Genomic DNA, 27,944 nt, shown 5'->3' on the forward strand with positions numbered 1-27,944 from the left:
AAAGAAAAACCCAGACACAATCATACGCTTTATTACCAGAGTATTGCACACAGGTTTCTAGAATTATATGAGAACAAAACAAGGAAATAAAAGCCATAAACACAACTTCACGTCAGAAATGATCAAATTTTTTTGTCAGCGTCAGTCTACTTTTTGCTCAAAAGCACGTAAACACACACAGTGTGTGGAATGATCTGTACAATAAATTATACCTGCTAAATGTGTTATGAAGGTAACCAGCATGTACATAAAAACCACTGGAGAACTTTTTCTGTGGTTTAGAAGCAGTTAACTAAACCACATCTCAAGTTGGGATCTGATGATGAACCTTATAGATCGGAACCAATTGATATTTAGTCTATGAGGCCCCACACAGTAAAAATCACCTCAATACCTCCCTAAATAGGGTCACAGCACATTCCGTCAGCTCTTAATCTACCGTTTACTGTGGCATGAGGCTGGGGTTTTATATTAGAAATCCTCAAAGTATAATTCTGGAACTAGGCATGAAGAAACTTTCATGCTGGAGCAGAATGTAAATCTGGAATAGCTCGGTTTAGACTCCTGTGACATAGGTAACGAATGCCCCCTTCCCAAAGTGTCTGTGGTGTATTGCTGTTGTATGAGCCCACTGAAAACATTTAATAACATGTCCCCTTTAAGAGATACAACTGCACATATACGCATCATTTAAACAGCCTTAGAAGGTTGATCTTTTTCATCTCCTACAAAAAGTGTTGAGAATACTCATCTGAATTTCTGGTTTTCCACTTCAGTCACTCCTATCACTGCATCATTATGTGGTCATCATTCACAGCTACAAGTAATTTAAAGTAGTAGACATCTTTGTAAATCTAGACCAGCCTTTCCAAACTTAAGCACATCTGGGCCCACTTTAAAATCTGGACCCCACCAAAAACCTTTAGTCGCCATTTTGATAAGACACAGCAGACTAAAATACTTCTTCCATATATGTATTAAATTAGACTAGATAAATGAAGCGTAACACAGCTTAAAACCCACAGCTTTGCTTTATTACATTACAAAAAATATATATATTAGGATAAATTTAAACTTTATTACACAACTGAAAAGCAAAATGTTTTTATTTATTTTTAATGACCTCTCGGGGCCCACACATTGGAAATCACTGGTCTAGAATCCTTTATTGCCAATGAATATCATACATTAGAACTTCTTTTCCTCTAATCAGGAGTGTCGTTGTGAATTGACCTCTTTGTGAGCCTCGCTTTGGCATCAAAAGCTCAATGTGATGCTGTTGAAATATACGTAGACAACACAAGTTCACAGTGCTGCCCCGAAGAGCTCATCTACGATTTATGCTTTGAGATACGAATGAGATAATTAGGACGGTAGTAACATTCCTACACACTTAAACCTGCTGATAGTGACCTCTACTGGATTAAAAGTGATTTACACTGTTTGGACAAAGCTGCTGACAGCAATGTCTTTTCAGAGATCATCAAAGCCCAGCCAAAAAAAAAAAAAAAAAAAAAAAGGACAGAGAACCAGTCCCCACAGATTTCAATAAAGCACCAACTAGTTTGTGGTGTTTTTTTGACTGCAAAGTGCTCCAAATGTAAGTGCAAAAATAAAGAATTTACATACGTGTCATTGCTCACACACAAATGCACGTGAACTACTATAAAAATGTATTTGTTATTAATAAACATTTCTCCTGGTGCTACTGTTTATCAGACAATAATAAATAAATTAAAAAAATGTTATCCACATGTGATTTTGTACCTGCACCTGTTGTGAGCTGGCAGAGGTGAAACCTGTGTAGGTCTGTCATTTTCTGTTCTGCAGCACCTTTTCTTTCATACTCAAGTGACAAAGTTGTCTTCAGAAATCGGGCCTGCACCTTTTGACGCAGACTAAGTTCAGTCTGATTTGGTTAGGCAGTTGTGACGTGCATCACTTAAGACTAGCTGCTCTGTTTAGCTCAGTGCTGTTGTCCCTGACTGGTCAGTATTCAATGAACACTTGGTTTAGAATAGTGCATTCTACCTCGAGCTGTGGTTTAGCTGAATTTAGGCCACGCTGTTACATCACCAAGCCTGTGACCCCTCCGACCCACAAGGTGGCACTCAAACACTTGTCACCCACACATTTCTGTAACTACAAACCAACTACATCACATTTATCTCTGCTGAGCTCAGCATCGGATCCTCAAAAGCATGGCAACATTTAGCCGATTGCTAGCTTACACGCTGAAAACTTACAGCTCAAGGGCGCTACATACAGAACCTGGTCTATGTTTGGGCCTCAGGCAAGGACCGGCCAGGCTCACATGGCACAGTGGGTGTGTTCACCACTAGTCCATTTGCGCCGCGACACAACAGAGCTTTGGTTGCTGGAGTGGTGGCTGCGTTTCCGCCAGATATTGTCCCGTTGAGATTCCGATAGGGCCGCTGGCGTGGCAATGAAGCCCGTCGCCGGGGCGTAGGCACGGGAGGCGACCCACGTAGACATACCGACGGAAAACTCAGACCCACTACACAGCAGCCGGGACAAGACATGTCCTCATCCTGCTCCGTGGGGTCAGCAGGTTCACAGAGGGGGGCCTGAGTTCCGCTGTAGCCATTGGCCCTTCCATTGGCTCTCCACTGCACCTGCCGTCCAATGACAACACCCGAATCGTTGTTGTTGTCCAGCTGCAGCAGAGGAGGTAATGAAGGCGGCCCATTACAGATGGGAAGCCGCCAGCAATTGGTTCTTAAAGATGAAGAGGTGAGAAGAGGTTTTCCAGGTGTGGAGTTAAGACTGCCTTCTGGTGGCTCTGGAGACTTTGTACAGTCCATAGGTTCAGTTAAACACATACTCTCCTCCTCCTCCTCTTCTTCCTCTAATCCTTCAAGGGATACCATCTCCAGCTCAAGAGGAAGACCTGAATCCTCTCCCATCACCTTCTCCTTTAACAGCTCACTGTTCTCACTCGTTTCTGTCTGATCTTCCTCCAACCATTCCTCCACCGTATCTGGTGTCTCCTTCACGCACTCCTGCACTCCTCCCTCCACTTTAGCACTCTGGTTCTTTTCCTCCCCCTTACCTTCCGTGTCTTTTAGTAAGGCTACAGTATGGCTCAGCTCCGGAGTACAAGGGAGTGACTGGCACCTCCTCTGGGGAGCTTGCATACCTGGCGTACCTCTCAGGAGGTGAGGTGAGGCACAGGGGTCACGAAGAGCTGGAAGCGTGAAGGTCAGCGAGATAACGGACTTGCTGGGAGTGTCTAAGAGTTTACACCGTCCCCCGTTCAGGTCCTGTCTTAGTGAGAAGGGGTTAACGCGTGCAGGGGCGCTGAGGAGAGGAGGAGCCAGGGTTATTGGTGGCAGCATGTCTGACTGGCTCCGCGCCAAGCCTTGGCGTAGCTGTGCACGGTCAACGAGGTGACAGGGAGAGCTGCGGCGTCTGTACGGGCTGACCTCTACTGCCACCGGTTCTGAGCAAAAGAAGATTGAAGGAAGGCAAGCAAGTAGAAGAAAAAAAAGATTTAATAGTGTGTCACCTGCAATAATAACTGTCAGAAATATTGATCACCTCCGCCCCCCACCAAAAAAAAAAAAAAACCACCACCACCCTAAATGAGCTGTTCTTCAGCAATTTTAATAGCTGTACAGTGACTAGAGAATAGCATGCATTACTGTCACAGTTTACTAGGGGTGCCATGGATCACAAAACCTACAGTTTGAATTGGAGACGGTTTTTAAGACACGGATCTAATCATTTTACAGATCAGCAAGAAATAAATAAGGAAAAAAAACTTCATAGGCAAAGAAAAACTTGTGCCTGAGCTCCTGAATGAAAACATCAATGTTTTACATAATATTTCAAAATAAAAATGCTCAACTGTTACATTAAATTGCAATATGAACAGTAAATAGTGACTAGAAAAGAGATTTTGTCAAACAAAGTAAAAAGTTGAAATCGAGCAAAGCTGATCTAAGTTTATAATTTCAAGTTCTGTTTCAAAAAGATGAGCATGTCTACATTGTCTGGTGAGATGGGGACAATAATAATAATAAATAATACTATTTACAACCTTTTCAGGATAAATACATTAGTCCTGCCGAGCAGATGCTTGGATTAAGTCAGCAATAGGGTACTTATTTTCCTGAGCTGTGGAATTTCTGCCAGTTCCGCTGTGCTTTCGCTTTCGGTGACGATGCTATGGGCATCGCACAGATTAAGTAGTGTTACAACTGGTTTAAAGACGTCTGCACAATGGTGGAGAGCGAGCCACGCTCCGGTCGGCCATCAACATGCTGAAATGACCAAGTCATTTCCAAAGTGAACGCTGTGGTGATGTGGGACCATCGTGTGACTATCTGAGAAATTGCGGAAGAGGTGGACATCAGCACTTTTTTGGCACATTCCACTGTGACAGAAGATTTGGCCATGAAAAGAGTGGCGGTGAAATTCATGCCGAAGCTGCTGACGGTGGAGCAAAAGCACCTTCGTGTTGAAGTCTCACAGGACACGCTGTGACACGCCCACTTCTTCCACAATTTCTCGGAGAGTCACACGACTGAAAAGCCACCGAAAGCCGTCTGAATCTTCCAAATGGTTTCCACCTGGCTGTCGCCCAGTTTCTGGCAATATTTGATGCAGTAGCGCTGCAGTCATACTGTCATTTTCCTTGCAATGAAAATCTGCTGAGAGCACAACACAGGACCTCACACAAATGCTGCTTACCAGCAACTGACGCAATCGACAGGTGTGAAAAAATTCACGCATGCGCATGAAGGTTCAAGGTTGGCTCATGCAAGCACATGTGATTCAAATCCATCAGGTTTTAGCGAAAAAACAAACAAACAAAAAGTTGGATACTTTTCTAATAGACCTCGTACATTTCTGTCTACTCGTGCCTTCAGCTGATAGGCTGTTAAAACTTAGATGCAAAGATGTAAAACATTTATAAATGTGAGTGACATAAGTCATACCAACTGTACAGTACAAGCAGGTCTACAAAGTCAATCTAGCAGTTATAAAATAATCGTTTATTTACCGAGTGTAATGGGAATCTCTCTGTCCTGTTCTATTTCCATTCCCTCAAGGGTGAAGACAATGTCACGGAATGAAGGACGTCTCTCTGCACTCATCTGAAAATAGCAGAGAGAGTATTACAAGTGCTATTTTATGAACAAAGTCTGGCCAAAAATGAGTCTCAAACAACTGCCGCTCAGTGAACTGTATGCATTGTGATCTCAGTTCATCATTCCTGGGCATGAATTAATGTCATGAGGTTATCGTTTTATTCTGTGTTGATAAACAGTACTTACATTGCAGCAGGTGACAGCCAGGCCGAAAAAAGCAGGAGGACAGTCGCCAACTATGTTCTCAAAAGCCTCCACATCCAGACCAAAGTCCTGCAGACAAACACACAAAGAAGTCCTTAATGACCACTGAAACGCAAGTGTAACAGGTTACTTCATGCATGGCTGCTGTGACACAAACATGAAACTGTAAATTAACTTAAAGTACTTATCAAAGCTGCAAATCAGTGTTTGTATTTAAGATTACAGTGAACTTCAATACAAGAGTTAGTGTTGTAGGAAAATCTAGAACAGGCACAGAAAAACATGTTGGTTAACAAAAAAAACTAACTGGTGTGAACTGTTTAACACTACTGCGGCAGAGTGCCAAGTTGTGCACTGGCATCCAATCAGAAGGCCAATCTTAATGTCACAGCGCTTCAAAGAAGGTGAACCAACCAGTTGCTTGATATTTATTGTCAGTTTATTTACTTCCTCACATCCTGACTCACAATCGCCACAGGCTTTCTCTGCGGCTGTATCACATCCATCAACACCCATTCACACGAGTCGCTATATCAATTTTCATAATCGGGTTTATATAATCAGTGCTCTACGTCTGCAAAGGAGATCATGTGTTTTTGTCGCCTTTGTCGGTCTGTCAGTAAGACATTTCAAAAAGATATGAACCAATTTCAACAAAGTTTCATGGAGAGATAAAACTTGGGCCAAGGAGGATCTGATTCCTGTAAAGTTTTGGTGCAGGTTTGGATCAAAGTGCCAATCGTACCTTTGACCTTCGATAAACGGCAAGTAACTTAATTAACTAAATTAACTTTAACAGGAGCAAAGTAACTGTACCTTAATGAAGTAACAGACTGCATACTATCCGAAATGTAATGACTTAAAATAGCAAAGTGACAAAGCAATGTTAATTAAGTGTAAATAGTTACCATGAGAATAACTGAGTGAACTTAAGACTCCTTTGATCCTGATTAACTGGCAGATCACTTTTTTTTTATATTTGAGCTTTTAAGTTTAATTCTGGTTCCTTGGATTCTGATTGATCCTGATTACAGGATCAAAGCAAGACAGAGAGCCAAGTAAACAGCAATGATAATTTAACCTCCTTGCTGAGGTTTAAAGATCAAAGATGTGCGATCACAATCAAAGATCAGCAATCAAATGCTATTGATTACGATTAAAGGCCAGCAATCAGGACCTAAGAATGTTAGAGAAGACATCAAAGTAATAATCATATCAGTTAAAAGAGAAATGTCAGAGGTGCAAACAGAGGACTTTTAGCCTCTCTGAGTGCCCTTGTACTCCTGCCACTACAGAGTCCACACCCACAGGGTGCAGATTCCTACCTCTGTCCTGGGTAAGAAGTCAGGGTCAGCTTCTATCCTGGCAATGATCTCACACAGGATGATACCATATGCAAACACGTCCACCTTGGCATAACAGAAGAAACAGGAAATGAGCTCAGACTTCACAAAATAACAAACACTGGAATTAAAAAAAAAAGTGATAAAAGCCCACATTATTATTATTTTCTCATGAAAAATAGGTTTTAATCAGAACACCTGGTATTTCAGCTCTTCAAAGTTTAATTCTGGGAAAGAAAAGTGCCACCAGTGGCCACAAACTTAAATTACCAGAGGACTCCTGACCAGGCTTTTTTTTTGTAACCTTCAAGAGCCACTTGAAAATAAATAAAATTCAGTGGGAGTATACAGTCTTAACAACATCAACAAAACACTGAAGGTTAACTGAAAGTTTGTACTGCAGCAACATGTAGAAATGTGAAGTGCAGCTGAGAAACAAAACTGAAATAAGCTCTGCTCGAGTCTCTCTGTCGCTCCAAGCAGCTGATTCACTGGTCATTCACTCAGCACCGAGTCTTAAAGAAGCATTTTAAACAGCACAAAATGACCCGTTTATGACAGGCAGAGTAAACAAAGGTATGCAAAGGCACTAGCCTACATTAAGAAGATACCATCCTTTGGAAAATGCAAGAAATTTATTTTTGTTTATAAGAGTTTGATCCAAGTTTGTATTCACAGTGGAAAAACAAGCATTTTCTGTGTGTGTCAAAATAAAGCTGATTTTCTTTGATCTTTCTGTACATTGCTGCTGAAAAATACGTGAATGTATTCATTTTAATGGATGTGTTAGCTCATTTATTAAAAAAAAAAATTTTAATTATATTGTTTAACAGGTTCTAACAAAGTGTCACTGTGTACTTCAGTGGCGAGGTCACATGTTTGTCTTCAGACCTGCATTCAAGAACCCTGGACTGTTGATGTTGTTTAAAAACGCAAAAGTACTTTTTATCTGATTACTCGATTCATCACCAGAATAATCTATAGAATACTCGATTACTAATCGATAGCTGCAGCCCTAGACTCCAGTAGGTCTGATTCAGCCTAAACCTTCAAGCGGGTTTACCTTCTCATTATACAGCTCTCCTCGCAAGACTTCTGGTGCCATCCAGTACGGGGAACCCACAATGGCCAAAGGCTGCTTCTCCACACCATCACTACAATGAAGCAAAAGGTTTTCAACAAGGACTCTATAATTCAGAGGGTACACAGAGACGCTGTCATTTTGTAGAAGTAGTAGTTAAGTCCTACATAGACCCTAAGGCTCATTGCAGGACTCTGCTCTGGCACAAGTTACTTCCCCAGTCAAGGCTGGTACCCATTTACAGCTGGGTGGACAGGGACAGCACAGGTGAAGTGTCTAATCAAATCCTAGTCAGAATGAATTGTGGAGCCAATTTTGTCATGCTGCAATCATTTACATTTACACAGGACAGTGGCCAGTGTGAGGCGGTAGATGGGAGTAACTGTACATATTTTTCTATTTTTTATAGCTATTGTAAATTGTCAGAATCTCCGTAAAGGAGTTGAAGATATGACCAGTCATCTATGGAGGACTTATCTGAATGACTTCTTGTTGACTTTTCCTTTTATTGAATGATGTGTTGTGTGTCAAGATGCATTGTCTCCCTGAAAAGCCTCAAAATCACATTTTACTGACCTGTAATCAGGGATCTTTTCTGCAAGGCCGAAGTCTCCCACCACAGCCGTGAACAGGCCATTATCACAGCGAACCAGACAGTTCTAACAAGACAAAGAACACAGGATGATTGATCTTCTAACTGGACTAAAGCAACAACATGTAAATTCTGCCAATTAAAATCCTTCCCATGGCATACTTATTTAATTGCCCTTATGCAACTGTCCTGAGATCATTCAATTGTTTTCCTGTGTGCTGTACCTTGGAGGTGAGGTCTCTGTGGAATATGCCTTTGCTGTGTAGGTACTGCAGCCCACGAGCAGTATCAAGAGCCAGACTGATCCGGACCCCCCATGACAGGTACAGATCACTGTCTAACAACTGCTCCAGGTTGCCTCCATTTATGTACTACAAAGAGTGGGGACAAAAGGAGTGGATAAACACATCTACACCCACAGATAGATACATTTTCTCTAGAAGACAAAACCTTCAATCTTACAGCTCATCTATTCACTGAGAACTTTTGACACATGGAGGTTTTAGCCGATGTTCGGCACAAATGAACCTCCACTGAATATGTATTCATGATTTAAAATGCTGACAGTGTGACGCTCAGTCAGCCCACACCCACCCACTGATCTTACACAACTGCACATCAGTGACATGAAGCCTTAGAAACAAATGAATAATTTATTTCTCTTTGGAAGATGCCAACAAAAGTCAGTTATTTGACTAGCCTCATGGCATTGCCATGGTTACCACCATCTCCCAGATGGCATCACCGTATGTTTCACAGCAACATGGAAGTGTGCCCCATTATTCCCCCCCATCTTGTCACGTCCAGTCTGAAACACCATGACTAAATGGGACATTGAAAATGTGTTAAACTGTAGGATTGGAAGTTAAAAAAAAAAAAAAAAAAAGACAGTGAGAACTTCTCATTTTGACAAGAAATATAGTCACGTTTTAATATCATGTAATCTGTTGGCAGCAGAAAAAGCAGTGATAACACCACTAGTTTTATTATGCTGATGGCTGTAAATTCCGCTCTTGAAAGTGCAATCACAATAAATTATCAGCAAAAAACAATTTAAGTATGATCCAATTTTCCTTTAGCTTCCATAACAGAATGCTACTGGTTCAAGACCACCGCTGCCATTCTCTCTGTAATGTGGAGTTACATCCGGAGTGGTATACAACATAAAATTTGGCAATGTTATTACAGCAGCTGCTGGCAACAAACAAACACAAAATACTGACAAACAGAGAGAAATTAGTTGGATTTAAATTGCACCGCTCACACGCGTCGGCTGTGTTTGGGTCAGACGACCTCTCACCTCTCCCACAATGCATTGCGTCACCCGAGTGTGTGAGATGGCTTATACTTTGTTGATGCACCTTTGGCAGCAATTACAGCCTCAACTCTTCTTGAATATGATGCCACAAGCTTGGTGCACCTATATGTGGGCAGTTCTGCCCATTCCTCTTGGCAGCACCTCTCAAGCTCCATTAGTTTCGATGAGGCGCTTCAGTGCACAGCCGTTTTCAGATCTCTCCAGAGATGTTCAATCAAATTCAGGCCTGGGCTCTGGCTGGGCCACTCAAGGACATTCAGAGTTGTCCTGAAGCCACTCCTTTGATGTCTTGGCTGTGTGTTTAGTTTCATTGTCCTGCTGAAAGATGGACCAGTCGCCCCAGTCTGAGGGTCAAGAGCGCTCTGAAGCAGGTTTTCATCCAGTATTTCTCTGTACATTTCAGAGTCCTTCAGATGCCTTTTGGCAAACTCTAGGCCAGCTGCCATGTGCCTTTTACTAAGGACTGGCTTCTGTCTGATCACTCTACCATACAGGCATGACTGGTAAATTTCTGCAGAGATGGTTGTTGTTCTGGAAGGTTCTGTTCTCTCCAAAGAGGAATGCTGGAGCTCTGACAGAGTGACCATCAGGTTCTTGGTTTCCTCCCTCACTAAGGCCATTCTCCCTGACTGCTCAGTTTAGACGGGCGGCCAGCCCTGGGAAGGGCCCTCGTGGATCCAAACTTCTTTCATTTATCAATCATGGAGGCCACTGTGCTCATTGTAACCTTCAAACCATCAGAAATGTTTCTGTACATTTCCCCAGACTTTTGCCTCAAGACATTCCTGTCTCAGAGGTCTACAGACAATTCCTTTGACTTCATGCTTGGTTTGCGCTCTGACATGTACTGTTAACTGCAGGACCTTATATTTAGACAAGTGTGTGCCTTTCCAAATCATGTCCAATCAACTGAATTTACCCAGGTGGACTCCAATTAAGTTCTAGAAACATCTCAAGGATGATCAGTGGAAACAGGATGCACCTGAGCTCAATTTTGAGCTTCATGACAAAGGTTGTGAATACTTATGTACGTGTGATTTCTTTCCTTCTTTTTTCTTTTTGCAGTTGTATTACAAAAAAAAAAGATTTTACAACATTGTCATTATGGGGCATTGGGCCTCATGTATCAATGTGCGTACGGCGATATTTGAGCGTATATGGGGTGTACGCAAAAATGGCTGCACCACTTGGCATTTATCAATGTGGTCGTTGGCGTACGCTGCGCTGAAAATATACACCAGGTCGAGAGGTGGTGTAAATTATACGGCAAAATGAACCAGCGCTGGAATCCACATAAAAATGAATATGATCGGCATGATAAACAGTGCCATCATACAAATCAATGCATATGTTAGATAAATAACACTTTCCTGATTATACTACATAATAATCAATACAAATCCCGCTTTTGCGGGATTGCTGGTCTATCGAGCAAGATCCGTGGCCACAGCGCTGACCGCAAAGAAAGCGCTGTGCGCCTTTTTGTCCAGACTTCGAGCCTGGAGCCAGAGCAGCGCTGAGCTTAACTTTATGTGGTGTGATCGTTTTAGACAATGAAATTGATAATTACAACTGTAGTGTTGAGCCAGCAAATATCCACATGTCAAGAATTATTGACGTGAAAAGAGAATACAGTGGTCCCTCGCTATAACGCGGTTCACCTTTCGCGGCCTCGTCGTTTCGCGGAGTTTTTAGTCCAATTTTGCATGCCTTTTTTTTTTTTTTTACAGTGTTCTGCGTATCTGTTCATAAGAATCTTCTCGCCCAGAAGAAAAAAAGAGCGCCAACAACTACTCATAACTGTGTTTGTCACTCGGAAAAAGACACCTGCAGCCAGGTTTGAGTGGAAAAAGGCGCAGCGTCAGGACGCAGAGGCGCGATCACAGGAACTATGAAATACTGGTCAGTCACTATTAATAATTTCTTATGTGTCCAACCTCGTACGTTGATCGTTAAAATTAAATTAATTAGTTTTAAAAGCCATCATAATTATTTATAGGAAAATGTTTTATTTTTATTTCTCAAACAAATGTTTGGGCCTGAAAACAGTTTGGTCTTATTCTTCTACTAAGGTTTGAACTTTGAGAGTGTTTACACACGAGAGAAAATTGAGAAAATGTTCATGCCTGATTGAGAAAGTGTATAAAGTGGTTTTACAGAGCTTTAAAACATCTATAATAACTGTAAAAAATAACACCGTCGCGGTTTCGCGTATTACTGACTATTTTTAGAACGTAACTCCCGCGATAAATGAGGGACCACTAACACTTTTTTGATTACACTACAAAACAATTGATGCGCAGCCGCTTTTGACGCTCTACTGGCACGCGTCGTGATTGGTGTAGTTCTTTTTCTTTGCCGTCTTCTTGGCTTCCATGTCTTAAAATGAGGGTGTGTCTGAAGCAGAGTCTGAATATTTATGGGCGTGTTTATTATAATTACGATTGTTTTCACCCGCCGCATTTATCAAGGTCACGTCAGGCGTACGCCGGAAATGGGCAGGTGCGCACTGCTTGATACATGTCACGGCAACTTTGGTGTACTTCAAATTTACACCGTAAATTTATGCCACAAGTGCGCAACTTTGATACATGAGGCCCATTGTGTGTAGAATTTTGAGGAAAAAAATTGACTTTCATCCATTTTGCAATAAGGCTGTAACATAACAAAATGTGGAAAAACCGAAGCACTGATTACTTTCCGGATGCACTGCATCTAACAGCAGGGATCCCCTGCCCATCCATGGTTCTTGTTTGTCAGTGTCAAAAAGCAAATACTGTAGTATGTTTCCTGGAAGCATCTCCGTTAATGGAGAAATTAGTGACAGCTAACACACAAATGATTGACAACTGGTGTTGCCTAGCAACTGACACATCATGTAGCAAGGACTCTGTTTTCCTAAGGACTCTGAGCTGCTTAGGAAAAAGCTTTTTAGTGTGTGCTGTGCTTTTGGGGTCCAATCTCCAAGCAGATAAAAACTATCAGGACTCAGTCACACTTTGGCAGCATTTGTAGCAATGAAATCAACATTCAAAACTTTGGTGGGGTTTGGTCTTTGGGCCAGTGTTTGGAAAATATTGCTGTAACAACAGATGCATACAAACAGGGTGAACAGAAAAAAGTATTAATAGTAGAGAAAGTCAGAATGAGAGAGGAATAAAATGTGAATCTTCTGTGTTGCAGAATGGAAAAAAGATTACTGGAGAATCCAGACAATCCTGAAAGCAGAACAGAAGAAATGTTTTACCTCAGTCAAAGCATGAAGCTGACCTTCATGAACACAAACTCCAAGAAACCTGAGGGGAATGAAAAAAATGAATTAAAATGGTCCAGGGCATGCAGTGTAAAGGGTATAATATTTTTAGATTTTGTTTACTGTGATCATAATACCCACCTAGACTTTTTTGCACATAATCAAATATCTATTTTGATCCTGCCAAATACTCCCCTGTTCAAATCAAACTTTACAAAATAATAAATAAGGTTATAAATGATTTTCTGACATGTCTTTGCAGATGGGCAAGTAGAGGATTCCTCTGAAAGCCTCATGACATGGCTTTAAATCCATGTGTATCATGTATTTAGTAGGGGCTAAGGCTAGTTACTTAAATATGACGTGTCTAGACCATCTTCTCTTTATACACAGAATCTGTGACTTTTCAAATACACATATTTACCTGAGTATATTGGGGTGACAAAGTCTGTTCATGAGCTGCACTTCTCTTAGCATATTAGCTTTGTTGCTTGCGAGTGTGTTCATCTTCAGTGCCATCACCTGTCCTGTGATCCGATGCTGCACCTGCAAAACAGCCGAAGCAGCCGGGTTTAGTTTGTGACAGGAAAGGAGCTGCACACACAATTTGACAGTTGGCTAATAAAAGCACAGAATTACAGGCAAGAAACTACAAGGGAACAAAGAGAGCGTATCTTCATATTAGTATGAGCCTGCTTGTAAAGACGGACCATTTCACCCCTCCGTAATGTTGTCTGACTTGATTCCAGCGCTCGTATGAGTCCACTTGGATGCATTCTACTGCTGCCTTAACACTGCAGCCCACGTATTATCTGTCAATGCATCACAGCTCACTATCATGAGCTGAAGATGCCAAGCTGCAGTCGGCATGTAGCCTCACCATTGACTGGATTGGTTGGACCTTCAAACCTGTACATGCGTATATGTTTATGGGCGTGTGTGCATTTGTATGTATTAATAGCGTAATGCTAATAGGCTTTTCGGGATTTCTCCACTCTCTCTCCTGATCTGCACAAATCCACAGGACTGTTACTGGGACATTGCCAATTGGCAGACAGGAGATGTACAAACTGACACCGACAGAAAAACATAACCAATTTTTTTCCCCAGAGTTCTGTAGGGGGCGGGGGGATTAATGGCTGCTAACATCACCTCCAAATCACGAGACGTTTTAAATAAATAGCACAGATACAGATTCTTTATTGTCCTTGTAACCAGTACAATGAAAAGGTGCAAGCATTTCAATGCAAACATAAACCTGAGTAATCCACATGCAGACAAAAGAACAATAAACAAAAATTAACCGAATGAAAGACGTACATCCAGACCACAAATTTATAAAGAAAACAATAAGAACTTTTTATATAAGGCTGCATATTAAAAAAAAGAGAAAAATATGTACAAAACTGTGGATATTTCAGTGGCACTGGATATTGTGCTCATTTCAAGTGTGGCATGTGAGCTGGCTGTTTGGTTCCAGTGGCATTCATAGCTCTAACAGCACTCAAGTAGAAACTGTTTAATCAACCTATTTGTACTTGCTTTAATGGCCCTGTACTGTCTGGCTGGTGGCGGTAGCTCAGACAGAGAGTGGCCAGGGTGGGATGAGTCCTTCAGGATGGTGTTGGCTCTCTTTAGACAGTAAGAGCCATGAAGGTCCGCCGTGTGGTTAGAGGGCACCCATTGATGTTCTCTGCCATTTTGATAACCCTCTGGTGCCCCTTCCCGTTTGCCCCCGTGCAGCTAGCAAACTACGTACAGAGGCAGTATGTGATGATGCTCTCCACGGTAGGGCGGTAAAAAGACACAATCAATCAATCAACTTTTTTCTTATATAGCTCCAAATCACAACAAACAGTTGCCCCAAGGCGCTCCATATTGTAAGGCAAGGCCATACAATAATTATGAAAAACCCCAACGGTCAAAACGACCCCCTATGAGCAAGCACTTGGCCACAGTGGGAAGGAAAAACTCCCTTTTAACAGGAAGAAACCTCCAGCAGAACCAGGCTCAGGGAGGGGCAGTCTTCTGCTGAGACTGGTTGGGGCTGAGGGAAAGAACCAGGAAAAAGACATGCCGAGAAGGGGGGCAGAGATCGATCACTAATGATTAAATGCAGAGTGATGCATACGGAGCAAAAAGAGAAAGAAACAGTGCATCATGGGAACCCCCCCACAGTCTACGTCTAAAGCAACATAACCAAGGGATGGTCCAGGGTCACCCGATCCAGCCCTAACTATAAGCCTTAGCGAAAAGGAAAGTTTTAAGCCTAATCTTAAAAGTAGAGAGGGTATCTGTCTCCCTGATCTGAATTGGGAGCTGGTTCCACAGGAGAGGAGCCTGAAAGCTGAAGGCTCTGCCTCCCATTCTACTCTTACAAACCCTAGGAACTACAAGTAAGCCTGCAGTCAGAGCGAAGCGCTCTAATGGGGTAATATGGTACTACGAGGTCCCTAAGATAAGATGGGACCTGATTATTCAAAACCTTATAAGTAAGAAGAAGAATTTTAAATTCTATTCTAGAATTAACAGGAAGCCAATGAAGAGAGGCCAACACGGGTGAGATATGCTCTCTCCTGCTAGTCCCCGTCAGTACTCTAGCTGCAGCATTCTGAACCAACTGAAGGCTTTTTAGGGAACTTTTAGGACAACCTGATAATAATGAATTACAATAGTCCAGCCTAGAGGAAATAAATGCATGAATGGTTTATGGTTTATGTTATTTTTCCTGAGGACTCTCAGAAACTGGAGTCATTGCTGTGCCTTCTTTACTAAGTGTGTGGTGTTCCCGTCTCAAGTCAGTTTCTCATCTATGTGGACTCCCAGGAAACATAAGTCCTTGACCCTTTCCACACAGGTCCCCCTAATCATAATGGGCTGAATGTCTGTTTTGTTTATCCTGAAGTCTATGATTAGCTCCTTGGATTTGGATGTGTTCAGGAGCAGGTCATTTTCTCTACACCACACCATCAGCTGTTCCACCTCATCCCGGTAGGCGGACTCATCTCCTCCAGTGATACAGCCTACCACTGTGGTGTCATCCGCATACTTAATGAAGATGTTGCTGGTGTGGATAGGGATGCAGTCAGAGATGTAGAGGGTGAAGACCAGCAGGCTCAGTACGCTGCCTTGAGGCAAATTGGTGCTGAGTGTTAGAGCTGTGGATATGTGGAGGCCAATCCTGACTCTGTGTGCGACCTGACAGAAAGTCCTTAATCCAAAGTCATGTGGAATGAGGTAGACTGAGGTTCAGCAGACTCCTCACAAGGCCATGGGGGAGGATGGTGTTGAATGCTGAAGTATAATCCATGAATTGGAAGACAGGCGTAGTTATCCTGTTGCTCAGCGTCACAGCATCCACTGTTGACCTGTTGGCCTTGTGAGAGAATTGGTATGGGTCTTGAGTGGGGGTTAGGAATGGCATGATGACGTGACTTCTAACCAGTTTTTCAAAACACTTCACCACCAGTGTGAGTGCAACAGGCTGGTACTTGGGGCGGGTTATGGGGGAGGTCTTCAGGCATAATGGGACAGCAGGCTGTGTCAGGGGCCGGTTGAATATTTTGGTGAAAATCCCAGCGAGCTGGTCTGCAGAGTCTTTCAGCACCCATCCGGAGATGCCGTCAGGGCCCATTGCTTTGCATGTGTTGACAACCCTCAGATTGCACCTCACCTCGTGCTCCCCCACCATGAAGTTACTCCCGGCCGCTAGTAGTGGCGTGGCTGCTCCTGGTGTCACAGTCTCAAAGTGAGCAAAGAAGAAATTTAACTCTTCTGCCAATGCGGTGTCACCTTCAGCAGCTCTGATGCCGTGTTTGTAGTTGGTGAGGTGTTGGGTCTCCATTCATGCCTGCCGGCTGTTGCTGCTGGCCAGGTGGTCGTCGATCCTCCTCCTGAAATCCTCCTTGACCTTCCTGATGCTTCTCATCAGGTTGGCACGGGCTGTGCCTTTCAAGTTGGCGCGGGCTGTGCTGTAGAGAGCCCTATGACAAGCTATGAAAGGCAGAGTTTCTCTCCTTCAGCAGCTGCTTCACCTCCCTGGTCATCCAGAGTTTCTGATTGAGGTCGACCCAGATGCGTTTCTCCACTGTGACTGTATCTACACAGTTTTTCATGTAACACAGCAACAATGTCTGTAAACACATCCAGGTACGTATCCTCAAAGATGTCCCAGTGGGTGCTGTGGAAGCTGTCCTGCAGCTGCTAAGAAACACCATCTAATCATGTTTTGACCATCTTAACGGTGGTGGAGTGGATTTCTGGGGGAGGGGGTATTTGCAGGGATGAGTTGCAGAGAGATGTGGTCTGACTTGCCTATGTGGTGCAGGTCTGGCCCTGTAGCCTAGCTTAATATTGGCGTAAACTGCGTCCAGTGTATTTGCTCGGTCAGCATTTAACAGTCAAATATTGCAGGTGTGGGGAACAGTGGCTGGCAACCATAAAAGCAAAGCACAATTTAAAAGAAAAAAAAAAATCATCTATTTTTTGTTATTATTAGCAGGAAAAGCATGCAAGGAAAAACAACAGATTTGTATAGCGTGCCTTACGTAGAGAGAGAGGCAACATTTTTAATGTCCCAGGGTCTTGACTGACCGGCGCTATATTGTTTCCAGAGAAGTGTAGGGAACCTTCTTATGCATGTGTGAATTTTTTCTTGTCACACCAGTCAATGCACCAAGCCAAAGAGTGGAGACATGTAGTGCACCTCCACTGAATTTTAACATTACAGAAGGAATTAAGGCAGGGACTTTTGATAGAGGATTTGGGTGTGCAGAGAGCCGATTCAGGGCTTCCTGGCCAAATACGTCACTCCTGTAATTCATCAGACTTCCTACTCTCCTGATATGACTCTTTCTGATTTTTAGCTGAGTAGAATGAGCGGCTGCGGGACTTCCAGACATGGCTGCTTGTCCTCCGCAATCAGCTGCTTTGGCACAAATTTCGCCAACACAAGTTCTTGTATGGTGACATGACAGTCATCCATATTCAAAGTCTATATTCTGTCAATCACTTGGTCATTTCGGCTTGTGGATGGTCTCAAGTCGTTCCATCATGAAAATCCAACGAAGGCGCGGTACATGTCTGCACTCTTTGTCTTGGTGCACGTGACTGGAGTGCACTGCAAACTAGAAAAAAATTCATGCAGGGGCAAGAAGGTTCCCTTCACCTCTCCACCACATGACACCTCACATGCTGTATTTGTTTCTGTGGCATAAAATAAGGACAGATACTTTTTGGATGCACTTCGCAGTCTAAGTTTTCATATTGTAACAGCACCTACTGTAAACACTTATGAAGCAGACTATTTTGGATTTCACTAAATTTCTTCTCACAGTTACCTATATAAATGTTTATCTTTGGTTTTGTTTTGAGATTATTAAGATTTGTGGTGACACAAACTGTCATATACACATTTTAATCTCATATTACAAGGCCATATCATTTTTAGTTTTTATGCATTGATGTGTGCTTTATGTGCAAACTGTACACTTCTATTGGCACCCTGTCATAAGCTTTCTCTAAATACATAAACACACAATGTAACACTTCCTGGCCTTCTCTATACTTCTTCATCAGCACTCTCAGAGTAAACATTGCATCGTGGTGCTCTTTCTCAGCATGAAACCATTGCTGCCCACAGATCACCTGTTTTCTAAGCCTAGCTTCTGCTGCTATTTCCCACAACTTCATGCCATGGCTGATCAACTTTATGCCTCTGTGGTTACTGCAGCTGTGCACATCACCCTTGTTTTTTTAAAATAAGAACCAGCACGCTTCATCTCCATTCCTCAGGCATCCACTCTCTTTCCATTTTATTAAACAATCTGTTAGAAACTCCACAGACATCTCTTAGACATTTCCATGCCTCCACTGATATGCAGTGGCGACTGGTGAAAAACAGTGTTGGTGGGGCTGCTGTGCCACTAGATTCCCTTGTCTTGTCCAGTACAGGCATTCAAGAGAACAGTCAGAAAATTACTACAATTCCACAACAATCATTACATGTCAAAATCAGGCGTTTTACAGATAAAGTTAACCATTTACAGCTATATCAGGCCCCATTTCTACTTTGGGAAGGAACAGTATCAAATGCAATACAACATTCAAGTTCTTGAGCAAAGAACATTTCACCATTTGACACCAATTACACACATAGTACACCAAACTGTACTGAACTGCCATTATCTTCAGAAAAACAGATCCTGGGGTTCACAATGACACCGACCTTAACAAAATAGAAAATATCACAATGTTCACACCACCTTCCAAGAGAGAGAGAGAGAGAGTGTGTGTGAGAGAGAGAGAGAAAATTAAGGTAATATTTTGCATGAACATTACTGAGTGGAATGGAGGCAAACTAAAGAAGCTAGAAAAACTTAAATTAAATAACTTGACTAACTAATAACACCAAAACCATTAAATTAAATTGGTTAAAATTAATTAACAGTGTAGAGGACAAAGCAAATTAAGTATACAAAACCACTTAAATGCGTTACTAAACTTGGGTTTGTCTTACTATAAGTGCCTTGTGTGTACTCAGTGGCTGAGTTAGAATTTCTTTAAAAAACATGCAAATTGCTATTTTAGGGTTTTGTTTTGTTTTTAAACTGAGCAAATAATTTGTTTTAGACTGTGGAATACTCCAAAGAATATTTCACTTCTGGACTGATCCTCATAACGTGTAAAGTGAAATCAAAATATCAGCATGGCTGCAGCTTTGAACACTGTTACAAACAGCCCCGGCCTCCCCTATTACCATTATAACTGGTCTGCTGTCCCAATAAAGATCACAGCTTTGACCCCCTAAAACAAACAAAAAAACATCACTCATTCGTTTTATCTTAAATTTTCATCCTCGTTTCCACATCAGGAGCAACATTCGGGAATAAATCCGAGCAGCTCGTCAGCTCACCTGAGCTGAAGAGGTAAATGCACCGGGATGCGCTCCTTTCCACCCGCGTAGATCAGCAGCCCCGTGACGTGTGCGCACCGACAGTGTGAATGAAGCCTGACACGGTTTATAATGAGTCAGACAAACGTTTCTCCTCCAACCGGGATGTGCAATTGTCATTAAACCACAAGAAAGATCTGATGTGCGCACCTCCATGCGCCTCCAAAAGAATCCCCGCGAAACTTTGGTGTCATTGATTTAATTAGTTTTGTCCCGTTTTAAACATTGGAAGACATAACGAGCAGGAGTCCAAGAGTTCTTCAACTTACTCCAGCAAAACACATGGAGACAAAATAAAAATAAATAAATATAACCCAAACGTCGTCGTCACCTTCATCTCTTCCTGTCTGTCTGACTGACTGACAGCAGCAGCGTCACGTATATCACTGACTGTAATCTAACGTTCCCGCATTTTTGTAGAAAGGGCTAAAATTCCGGCGCCCCAAAGCCATTAATTTTGGCAATGTTAATTTGCCAAATATTTATTAATTTTCCCTAGCAACTACAAACGATTGGTTATTTCGCTGCACTTCAAGGGCGCTTTGAATGATCGCCCAAGACGAGGAATGTACGTTTTCTGCTTCTGTGGTGGAAATGCACTGTTGAATGAGAGTCAGTTGGAGGAAGTGTTGTTTTAATCATTCATATTACATGTAGGTACAAACTATTAAGTAAAACTGACATTGATAATACTTTTTAAAAATATATATATTATGACTTTTCCCCTCCATATCTAGGAGGGCAGCGCCCGAGCGCCCCCTATGGGCCAGCCGCCACTGCTGATATGTCATCTGGACAAACTGCCTTTCCATGTGTGTTACAGAGGTGAAGAAGAGGGTGCAGGCAGGGTGGAGAGGGTGGAGAAAGGTGGCAGGAGTGATTTATGACAGACGGTTATCTGCAAGAACGAAGGGCAAAGTCTACAAGACAGGCATGAGACCAGCTACGTTGTACAGCTTAGAGCAGAGATCTCAAACTGATTTCAGAAAGGGCCAAGAGGGTGCAGGTTTATTTTGCAACCACTCACTCCACCAGGTGATTTCACTGATTAACTTGTTTTATCTGCTCAAAGTGATGCTAACCAGTGAAATCTTGGAAAGTGAGAGGACCATTGGCACTAACAAAAAGACAGGAGGCAGAGCTGGAGGTGGCAGAGCTGAAAATGCTGGGATTTTTTTGGAAGTGACAAGGATGTACAGGATTAAGAATGAACATATAGGAACAATTTAGGTCAGATGATTTGGAGACAGAGGCAAGATTGAGATAATTTTGACATGTGCACGGGGGGGGACCCTGAGGTATATAGGGAGAAGGAGGAGGCCAAAGAAGAGGTTTATGGATGTGCTAAGGGAGGACATGCAGGTGGTTGGGGTGCCAGAGGAAGAACCAGAAGACAGGGTGAGATGGAAACAGTTGCTCTGCTGTGGCGACCCGTAATGGGAGCAGCCAAAAGTCAGAGGAATAAATGTAACATGATCACATCCAAGATCTCATCCAAAATGTATGTTTTGTACATTCTTGCAGAGTTTTGTCAAAACACTCCTTAAGTCTTAAAAGCATTGTTAAACTTAAATGATCATTAATGAAACATCCACAGACCTCTGAAATGAATTGTGTAAAAAAAATGTTTGATTCATGTTGTTTTTCATCCAGGTTTTAATGTTCAAGGATCAGAGATGGAAGCAGGTGATTTATAGCTATGCATGGTTGTTACTCACATATTTAAAATAAAAAATAAAAACATTTTTAACATACATACAAGGTCTGTCAATAAAGTATAGGTCCTTCTTATTTTTTTCAAAAACTATATGGATTTCATTCATATGTTTTTACGTCAGACATGCTTGAACCCTCGTGCGCATGCGTGAGTTTTTCCACGCCTGTCGGTGACGTCATTCGCCTGTGAGCACTTCTTGTGGGAGGAGTCGTCCAGCCCCTCGTCGGAATTCCTTTGTCTGAGAAGTTGCTGAGAGACTGGCGCTTTGTTTGATCAAATTTTTTCTAAACCTGTGAGACACATCGAAGTGGACACGGTTCGAAAAATTAAGCTGGTTTTCAGTGAAAATTTTAACAGCTGATGAGAGATTTTGAGGTGATACTGTCGCTTTAAGGACTTCCCATGGTGCGAGACGTCGTGCAGCGCTCTCAGGCGCCGTCGTCAGCCTGTTTCAAGCTGAAAACCTCCACATTTCAGGCTCTATTGATCCAGGACGTCGTGAGAGAACAGAGAAGTTTCAGAAGAAGTCGGCTTCAGCATTTTATCCGGATATTCCACTGTTAAAGGAGATTTTTTAATGAAAGACGTGCGGACGGATTGCAGCGTCGGCTCGCAGCCGCCGTGACGCTCCGCCACAGGAAAAACACCTCTGTTGGAAGCCTTAAGGACAAGTTGGAACATGTCCAGCTGTTAAACAATTTCTCATATACTCACTCCACTGAAAGCCATCAAAAGCCGCCTGGATTTTACAAATGGTTATCAACACGGAGGTGTTTTTCCTGTGCCGCCGCACCGCGCCGGCTACGTCCCGACGCGCGGACCCGTCTGCACGTCTTTCATTTAAAAAAAAAAATCTCCTTTAACAGTGGAATATCTGGATAAAATGCTGAAACCGACTTCTTCTGAAACTTCTCTGTTCTATCACGACGTCCTGGATCAATAGAGCCTGAAATGTGGAGGTTTTCAGCTTGAAACAGGCTGACAACGGCGCCTGAGAGCTCTGTGCGACGTCTCGCACCATGGGAAGTCCTTAAAGCGACAGTATCACCTCAAAATCTCTCATCAGCTGTTAAAATTTTCACCGAAAACCAGCTTAATTTTTTGAACCGTGTCCACTTCGATGTGTCTCACAGGTTTAGAAAAATTTTGATCAAACAAAGTGCCAGTCTCTCAGCAACTTCTCAGACAAAGGAATTCCGACAAGGGGCTGGACGACTCCTCCCACAAGGAGTGCTCACAGGCGAATGACATCACCGACAGGTGTGGAAAAACTCACGCATGCGCACGAGGGTTCAAGCATGTCTGACGTAAAAACATATGAATGAAATCCATATAGTTTTTGAAAAAAATAAAAGGGACCTATACTTTATTGACAGCCCTCGTACATATATTTTTTTTTAAGTGAGCAAATGTGCCGTTTCTTCCAACATAAGTCAAATGATGTAAATAGGGTTTCAAATGGGTGTCAATCTAAATTAACACTATTATGTGACAGTAAGGCAGGCATAGTAAATGCTGTATGCAATGGACTGAGCTCGAAACCTATGTGGCTTCAAATTGTTAGTTGACTCTACTCAAGGCTTTTAGACACCCCTGTCCCTCCCGCTCAAAAGGAAAAACAAAATAAATGAATATATAAAACTGACAGGGTTCCTCAAGCAAAATAACAACAAGGATGGGAAAAGTTAATATCAAGCAACCGTGTAATTTAACAAAAACATAAAGGTTCTAAACATCAGACTTCAGGAGGTGAGATTTGGGAAATATGTTATGACCACTTCCATGATAAATACAGTTGAACTCATGCGTGATAGCCAAGTGAAACACAGCAGCACCAAACATGAATGAACTATAATTATATACATTTACAACCAGAACAAATTGTGTGTGTGTGTGTGTGTGTGTGTGTGTGTGTGTGTATGCTGAGATCTTAAAGATTGAATGGGCCAATGTTCGGTTTCATTTGTCAAAACTATCACTGCTGCGTCAAGAGTACAATGACTGCATGAATGAATCAACTGTTGTGTAAAGATTTCAGCGCAGACAGAAAAATTAACACCGTAGGTGCTCTCCGTGGTGCCGATTCTGCACCCATCAACGGCTAGACAGCTTAAGCCTGGGTCCTACTGAATAATGAGCCATGCAGCATGCTTTTTTTTTTGCTACAAGAGGATTTATTCACCTATCGTGGGAGAATGGTGGCTCTTAGAGGCAGTATCTTCAGTTAACCAGGTTCATCTCTGAGCGTGGCACTAATTTCACAATGTTCAAAATTTTGCAACAACAGCGTGGGGCAGTTTGAGTGCGAGTTACTACGATGACTAACGAGGATTATAGAGGCAGGTTTGTGGTGCGGACGAGGCTGTAAAAGCCCATTATCCAAGCACCTGGCATCTACGAGGGACCGGGAGAGGCTATTTTTGGCTCAGCCCTCTTGCGCACACAATTTCACCTGCTTTTTTCCTCCATCTCTAACTGCACCATGAAGTGGAGAACGGATTTGAAGCAGCTAAAAGGTTCGTAATGTTTTTTATGTAATAGCTTGGTAAAACAGTTGGATGTTCATTCATTCTATATAATCAACTGTAAATGTACGTCTGTGATAGATTTAATAGCTTGTTAATGGATTAGGAGCTCTGCTGTCTGTGCGCACTGAAGCAATGATGCTCGCTCAAAACGAGCATTTAGGCAGAACGGCAGCGCGCGCAAACGAGCGATTTTGCAGACATAAATGGACGAACACAAAGTTAAAAGTGGAATCACGGTGTCAAAAGAAATAAAGCCAGCACAAGGTTGTCCAGGAACCCGTGGTTTGGTTCTAGCTGCTCTGGTGCATTTAATGACTCTGAACAGCAGCCTGGCCCGTGGCGCACACCCCCTGGACTGTACTGGAGCGTCTATTTTTGGACTGCATTTAAAAAATGTGATATCTTGAATGGATACAGTGAACTGAAAACCCACACTTTAAAAGGGACCAAGTGTGGGAGGGCTGGAGGTCTGGACCAAACCCATGCCTAAACATGCACCAACGTCGGGTATCATGGTGCTACATGGATCATATGCGGCTTGATGTGGATCATATGCGGCGACACGAGCCACTCAAGGCTGAACGGGGTTCAAATGACAGGTCAGCCGTGGTTCACTAAAGGCACATGTGACGTACAGACATTGTTGAATTGTCTGAGTTTCTCACTTGCATTACTACACACGCTGAAGCATACTTCTTCAAATGTTAAGTTTCAGTTAAATTAATTTAATAATTGACATTTAACATTTTTGCTACTTTGCTGAAAGCATGAATGCTTAATTCCAACAGTAGGGTGGTGGAGCTTCACATCACAGTTGGTAAATGTGGCTGATTTTAGAGCAGAGAACGTTTGGCGGATTCACAGTTAGTTTGTTACTGCAGAACAAAAGTCTATACTAAAGAAAAGCCATGGAAGAAAGACTGTGATCCTGCTGTATTTCTGTTAATCCACTCATCACTCAGGGTAACTGCACTGGAGAACAGTGGATGAGGTCACAATGGAGACCTCTTATCACAGGGCAAGTCTCAAACAAGATAACAAGAATAAATACAGTATTGTGTATTCTGTAGCTGTTCAGTTAACTATGGGAGTGGATCTTAGGTGTGGTTTGTTGTAAATGTGCATCTGCAAAGCTCAGTGAGTAGAGACACCTCTGTATGTATGTATGTATGTGTGTGTGTAGCACTGTAGAAATGAGTGCTAAAATGACAAAAACTGACAGCAAACTGATGTCCAACAAAGAAAACCCACTCACACCACTCAGAAATTCAATTATGACAGTAATTGCATGTATGTATTTGAAGAAACATTTTCTCAGTCACACATACGACACAGCAGACACTTATTGGCTGACAAAAATCACTTACCTTAAACACCTCAGAGAAGAAGCCTGAACCAATTTTTTCACAGAAGAAGTCATCAATCCTGGCCAGACTGGACACGGCGCTCCGTAGGGCTCTATACGAAGATGGTCGAATCCGGTTGGGTGCATGGATATTGTGTAGCGGCGGTTCCCCTGGCTCACTGCTGCCGTCTTCTGGATCACAGAAGCAGCACTCCGCATGGTAGTCCATGGCGCTGCCGGACCAACACGCCCAATCTGTATTCTCCTCCCAACAGGGAACCAAAAAGTCTACAAAACAACTAGACAGCAGCCGTCCTGGGAGACAAAGCGATGGTGGCTTCCACCATCACGATGTCAGTCGTTTACCTGTAAAGTAAAGAAAGAACCGTTTGATGTAGCCATTTTACCAACAATGACTTCCTCTGCATGGAAGCAATTTGTCAATTAACAAATTACAAAAAAAAAAAAAAACAAACAAAAAACATAATGGTCACATTATGAAAAGCCTTAATTATTTAAAGAAATTATTGAACTAGTGCCTTTGCTTCGATAACAGAAAATTCCCAGTTCAAGACTACCCACGCCCCATTCTCCATGTACAGAAGGAAGGAGTTAACCAGCGTAAAACTTGTGCCAGATCAACAAGCTGATCCATGTTAGGTCCAATGACTCATCCTGCTGTCACATGACTCGTGTAGGGCTAACCTCAGTAGTCATCCTGGAGAAACGCAACTCGCATAACGCTAACCTCGGTAGTCCTCTCAGAATCACGACTCCCAGGAGGCTACCATTAGCAATTAGCCTAGAATCATAACTCGCGCAAAGATAATGTTTCTCTTGAAGTCACATGACTTATGTGAAGCCAGACTTAGTGATTATTCTGGACTCATGTGACTCACATGACTAACCTTGGCAGTTGTTGGTATGAGTCGCCCTTAAGGTTAACCACAGCCTACAAACTAGTCCACGGCTCATTCGTAAAATAGAACATGAAAGCCCTATTTTTTAATGTTGGTAAAAAGACGTGCACTCACTCTGAAAATGGACCCAAAGGAAAAATTTCTCCATGAATGTGACCAATTCTGATGAATAATACACCAAATAACATCCACATTACACCGAGAATTTGACGTACACTGAATGCCAAACGTATGATGAGGCCTATACTGCAACCATCGTTCACTCACCCCAGCTGACAATACAATTATTAGTTTCAAAAATTATCAAGGCAGTGGCTATCCTTCGTACATAGCCACATTCGTACTGTGAAATGATATTCGCAAGTAGAGTCTTTCTCATTGGTCAATATAGGTCAAGTAATTATGAAGCTATGTACTTGTACATGCATTTGCTATTGATATGTAGGTCCTTAAACTACGTTAACCACAACAAGGCTGTGCTATGCTATATAAATTGAAATGATTAATACAGCTATGTACAGATCACCTAGATCTAATTGTTTCTTAATGGAGTCAACATTACACCTTTGCCCTTTTTGTTCTTAGAGATGCAACAATTAGTTTCATACTTGATTAGTCGATTGCTTTTTTTCTTGATTAATCAGTGAGTTGTTACATCCATAAAATGTCAAAATAAGACAAAAATGTCAGTTTTCCAGATGCCAAGATGCTGCCTTCAAATATTTTGTTTTGTCTTGTTCACAAAGCACAGATATTCTATTTACTGCCAGATAAGAGCAACAAAACTAGTAAAATAAACCAGAAAGTACTCAGTTTTAAGAAACTGGAGAGAACTAGTATATTTAAAAAAAAAAAAAACTACTAATAGATTTTCAAAATATTTTGCTATTAACTGAATCATTGATCAATCATTGCAGGAATATTCCTAATAGTAGCATCAGTTAAACTATTCCTGAGCCCGCACCTGCCCCAAAATGTAATATTTTCTTTCATGGACCAAATTTCATGGAAAGTGCAAACATGTGAAGCGGCATGGCTCAATTAAATAAAAATAATAATAATTATTATTATTATTAAAATGAAGCAAAGAAATTAAAGATCAACTACATGTCTTCAGTCATCACAGCACTGAAGTGCTCTTGAGCAAGAGACGCCACACCTCCGGCGGCAGGGCTTGTTGAAGAAATAAACACAATGTGGATAAAATGGACCTCTACAAAAAAAAAAAAAAAAAAAAAACTCAACCGCATTCAAACGTAGCATAAATAAATATGTATGTTTTTAGGACTGCGTGTTGCTGATAATAACCCAGCTCGCAGAGGCTGAAACTGAATCATGAAGCATCAACGGCATCCCAACCGATAAAATCCGAGCTAACGGAGCAGTCAAAAACAGAGTTTGAGACCATGCTTCGACTACAGTCGACGGCTTACCTGTTTTCATGCGTCAGTTTGGACCAGAAAGATGACACGGACAAAGTGCTGATGTTGAAATAGATGCACAAATGTCGCTGACCGGTCCGCCGGTGTCTGCTGCTGCTAATCCTGTATGATCTTTGCTTCAATACTCTCGCG

The 27,944-nt window shown here is 42.2% G+C and overlaps 1 protein-coding gene across 1 annotated transcript; it reads right to left on the reverse strand.

Annotated features, from left to right (window-relative positions):
- Positions 1–1,060: 1,060 nt before the first annotated feature.
- Positions 1,061–27,944, reverse strand: si:ch211-113e8.3 (dual specificity testis-specific protein kinase 2). The gene is made up of 11 exons (XM_034188177.1): positions 27,804–27,944; positions 25,473–25,816; positions 13,333–13,454; positions 12,903–12,951; positions 8,562–8,708; positions 8,322–8,404; positions 7,728–7,818; positions 6,647–6,730; positions 5,304–5,390; positions 5,030–5,123; positions 1,061–3,463 (listed from the first exon to the last, which is right to left on the reverse strand). Exons 2-11 carry the CDS (start codon positions 25,677–25,679, stop codon positions 2,277–2,279), a joined length of 2,151 nt encoding a protein of 716 aa, XP_034044068.1. The 5' UTR covers positions 25,680–25,816; positions 27,804–27,944; the 3' UTR covers positions 1,061–2,276.

Source organism: Thalassophryne amazonica, chromosome 15, assembly GCF_902500255.1.
Source record: "Thalassophryne amazonica chromosome 15, fThaAma1.1, whole genome shotgun sequence".
NCBI lineage: Eukaryota > Metazoa > Chordata > Actinopteri > Batrachoidiformes > Batrachoididae > Thalassophryne > Thalassophryne amazonica.

Excerpts from the sequence above, each read along its gene's own strand:
- si:ch211-113e8.3 (XM_034188177.1), bottom strand. The coding sequence starts at position 25,679 with ATGGACTACCATGCGGAGTGCTGCTTCTGTGATCCAGAAGACGGCAGC. Across the intron at positions 8,405-8,561 it reads ACAGAGACCTCACCTCCAAG|AACTGTCTGGTTCGCTGTGA; the intron begins GTACAGCACACA and ends TTGTCTTGTTAG. Across the intron at positions 7,819-8,321 it reads GAAAAGATCCCTGATTACAG|TGATGGTGTGGAGAAGCAGC; the intron begins GTCAGTAAAATG and ends GCTTCATTGTAG.